The sequence below is a fragment of the Rhinopithecus bieti genome, unplaced genomic scaffold, assembly GCF_001698545.2.
Source record: "Rhinopithecus bieti isolate Rb0 unplaced genomic scaffold, ASM169854v2 scaffold_81483, whole genome shotgun sequence".
In the NCBI taxonomy this organism is placed as follows: Eukaryota; Metazoa; Chordata; class Mammalia; order Primates; family Cercopithecidae; genus Rhinopithecus; species Rhinopithecus bieti.
This window is the reverse complement of record NW_016831071.1, coordinates 332,101-335,874: the sequence shown is the minus strand read 5'-3', so window position 1 is coordinate 335,874 and position 3,774 is coordinate 332,101. Positions and strand designations below refer to the sequence as shown.

The window sequence follows — 3,774 nt, the reverse complement described above, 5'->3', positions numbered from 1 at the left end:
TTTTTTTTTTTTTTTTTGATTTGCTAGAATAGTAGCCATGGGGAGAGGAAAGCTTGGCCTGATGCTGTGGAGTGTTGAATTATTTGAGCTATTCACACTTACTGCTTCTCTGTTGGCAGGCTGTCGGAAGATATCACCATCAGAATGTTCCCATGACAATTCTCCATCCCCTGTTTATTAAAAAGAAATAAAGAGAAAATCACATTCATAGAAGGGAAAGCTATCACCCTTGTGACCCAGCAACATTTTGATACTATGATCCCAAAGTTCTCGAAGTGTTTTTGCTTTTGTGGCTGTCCTTCAAAAAGCGGCTGTGAAAGATTACTCTGGGTGTGCCTCATTTTTCAAAACAACTCTGAAGAAAGTTGCCACTTTCTAAATAGATGACCTAGCAACATCATGCAGAATTTGGAAAATGAAAGGAAAATAATCACTTTCCATCTAATTTAGCCATCATTGTCACTTTTGCTCATTTTACTTCGTGACAGTTAAGTATTTTGTAGGTCATATTTAACTTCTGTTTAAACTACCATTAAACAATGAGTTTTGAGGATTTGATCTGTCATAATTTCTATGACACACCTTTCTCTAGGTCTACATGACCCACTCTTTGGACAGAGAACTCCTTATCATTATCTTCCATAGTAACTGCTTATAAGAAGAATATTCTACTTTCAGCTTCTAGAGCAATGAACACACAAGAGATGTGGATATACCTCAGCTAATTAAAAAACAAGAGGATAATTTCCAAGAATATTGCTCTCGTGTTACTTATGAGCAAGCAAGCGAATGGGAAGAGCCTTGTCTTAGAGATGTTTGCATCACTTGAAATGAGTACTATTTAAATTGTACATATGGCTGAAGATAAACCTAATATTCAACATATATTTTATAAGATAACCAGGAACACAAAAAAGTATAAGTACTAAGAATTTTCTATTCTGATTACTCTCTCAAGCCTTCATAAGAGTAACAGGCTGGGAGCAGTGGGTCATGCCTTTAATCCCAGCAATTTGGGAGGCTGAAGCAGGCAGATTGCTTGAGCTCAGGAGTTTGAGACCAGCCTGGGCAACACAGGGAGACTCTGTCTCTACAAAAAGTACAAAAACTAGCCAGGCATGGTGGTGTGCACCCATGGTCCCAGCTACTTGGGAGGCTGAGGTAGAAGAACTGTTTTGAGCTTGGCAGGTGGAGGTTGCAGTGAGCCGAGATGATGCTACTGAACTCCAACCTGGGCAACAGAGCCAGATCCTGTCACACACACACACACAAAGAGTAACATGTTACGGGTTCAAGCATGTGGTGTAGTGTTAGGGGAGATTACGTAGTATCATAGGCTTTTAGGGCTTGAAAACGACCTAAACATTAGTTTGATAGCAATATTAGAATCAGGCAGTGACTTATAACAAAGTATAGCTGTGAATCTTCATAATACAAATATTATCTGATGAAAAAATAATGAAAGTTGAAGATTTAACTAGTTCTAGGTTAATCTTCGTAAAACAGTAAAACACCACTTTGATTGTATAATTGTGTCATTCCCTGATCAAAATCCTCAGTGAGTTCCCAACCAAGACTCTCTACAATCACCCCTCACCTCATCTTTATTGAACACCTACCTCCCACCCAATGATCTCAGCTGCTCTACAATGGGAACCCTTTAAGCTATTTGCTCTTCACTGAACATGGGACTCCCATTGTTGCTTCCGTGCTTTAGCTCATGTTATTCTTCTTCTGAAATTATCTTCCATCTTCCACGCCCCATAGCTTCCCCATGCCTATGAAAACCATTTAGGTTTTCTCTCTTCTACAAAGTCTTCTTCCAACACTCTTACATATTTCTGATTGCCTAAAGGACTAAGCGTCCTGAAGTTTTAGAAGTATAGAGGACGTCAAGCATAACTTTGTCCAACTGCTCCATTTAACAGATGGAGAAACCATGGCTGAGAGGGGAAGTCGCCATTCAGAGTCTAATAATGAGTTTGTGAGAATTAACACCAAAGCCCCAGGTTACCTGGCTCCCAAATAGGTATGTCCGTTCCATAAGAAAAGGGTTCCATTACCTGTGTTACTATATCACTATCATCTATAACCATGCCTGATACATAGCAGTCACTCAATAAATACTTATCAAATGATGAAACTGGGAGGCCTTCTCTGACCACCCTATCCACAATTCCAGCGCCCATCTGATATTTATGCCTGCTCTTTGCTTTTTCTCCTTAGCACTTATTACTATCTTTTATTTCTTATATTTTATTTATTGTCTGCTTTCCCCTATTAGAATCCCCCCATGACAGCAGGGATTTTTGTCTATTGTGTTTACTGATGTAACTCCAGCATCTGGGGCAGTGCTGGGGACATAGTTAGTACTTATTCAATATTTGCCGAATCAATAAATACTAAAACACTGTACAATATTTATTACTGTTAAATGTTTTCTGGACTTTCCTTGTCTCCCTAGAGAGTCTGTAAATTCCTTGGAATGAGAGATTATGTCTTAGACCACCTCTGTATCTCCTAGACCACTGCTTCTCAAAATCTGCTTCCTGGACTAGCAGTATCAGCTTCACCTGGAAACTTGTTAGAAATGCCAAATTTCAGATCCCAACCCATACCCACTAAGTCAGAAACTCAGGGTGGGGGCTGGTGATCCTGGGTTTTGACAAGCCTTTCAGGGGATTCTGATGGATGCAGGAATTTGTGAATAACCAGGCTGGAGCACTTAGCATATTGCTGGGTACACATCAGGCACTCAATATATGTATTGAATTGAACTGCAGTAATAGATACAGAATTAAGTGCTTGGTCAATAGTATATATACTCTTCTATGCCTGTTTTATTCCATGTCTGAGTAAAGACGGTAGACTGCAAGCCAAACTCTGTAGAAACCCTGACTGACTACTGTAAAACAAAGATGATTTCAACTATGTTTATAACTAGAAAATTATGCCCAAGAGTCAGTTAACATGCATTGAACACTTCTTGGGTGAAGAGCCTGATACTACAGCAGAAAGAGGAGAAAAGCAGGCTGGGCCCTTGCCCTCAGGATATTTCCACCCAGGTTGGAGGTGATGGGAAATCAATATAGGAAACAGCCTAAAACACACACAAAAGCAAATACAAACGAAATACACATGCTTAGGCGACACTGAAGGGAGGAGTGCTCAGTCAGATGTAATCGTAGAAAGCTTCCTAAAAGAACCATTAAGTTACATTTTTAGAAGTAGATGCTGTACAGCATAAACAGACAGTGATACAAGCAGAGAGTACCTCAACCAAAGGGAGTGACATTGGCAAAGGACCAGAGCTTTGTAAATAGCAAGTCTCATACTGGAAACAGCAAGCAAGGTGTGGCTTGAGTAGAAACTTCAGATATGAAAACAAGATAAATTACACTGGTAATTGAACATGTAGAGAGAAAGGGAGGAGAAGGAGAGTGAAGGAGGGAGCGAGGGAGAATGAGAGAGGGGTGGGTTGTTGAGGTAAATAGGGGTAGTAAATAATTGCTTCATGGACCTACTATTTGATAGCACAATAGGGTGACTATAGTCAATAATAACTTACTTGTACATTTTAAAATAAAGAGTGTAATTGGATTGTTTGTGACTCAAAAGATAAAAGCTTGAGGGGATGGATACCCTATTCTCCATGACGTGTTTATTTCACATTGCATGCCTGCATCAAAACATCTGTACCTCATAAATATATACGCCTATTATGTACCCACAAAATTTTAAGAAAATAATTAAATTTTAAAAGTAAACAGTAAA

General features: G+C 39.2%; 1 protein-coding gene across 3 annotated transcripts in view; it reads right to left on the bottom strand.

Moving 5' to 3' along the window:
• The window catches only part of CHRDL1 (chordin like 1), a 121,840-nt gene that overhangs the window by 28,100 nt on the left and 89,966 nt on the right, over positions 1-3,774 (bottom strand). For all 3 annotated transcript variants that reach the window (XM_017865629.1, XM_017865631.1, XM_017865630.1), the window contains exon 6: positions 103-170. In XM_017865629.1, coding sequence (XP_017721118.1) covers positions 103-170 — 68 coding nt within the window. The remainder of the gene's footprint in view (positions 1-102; positions 171-3,774) is intronic.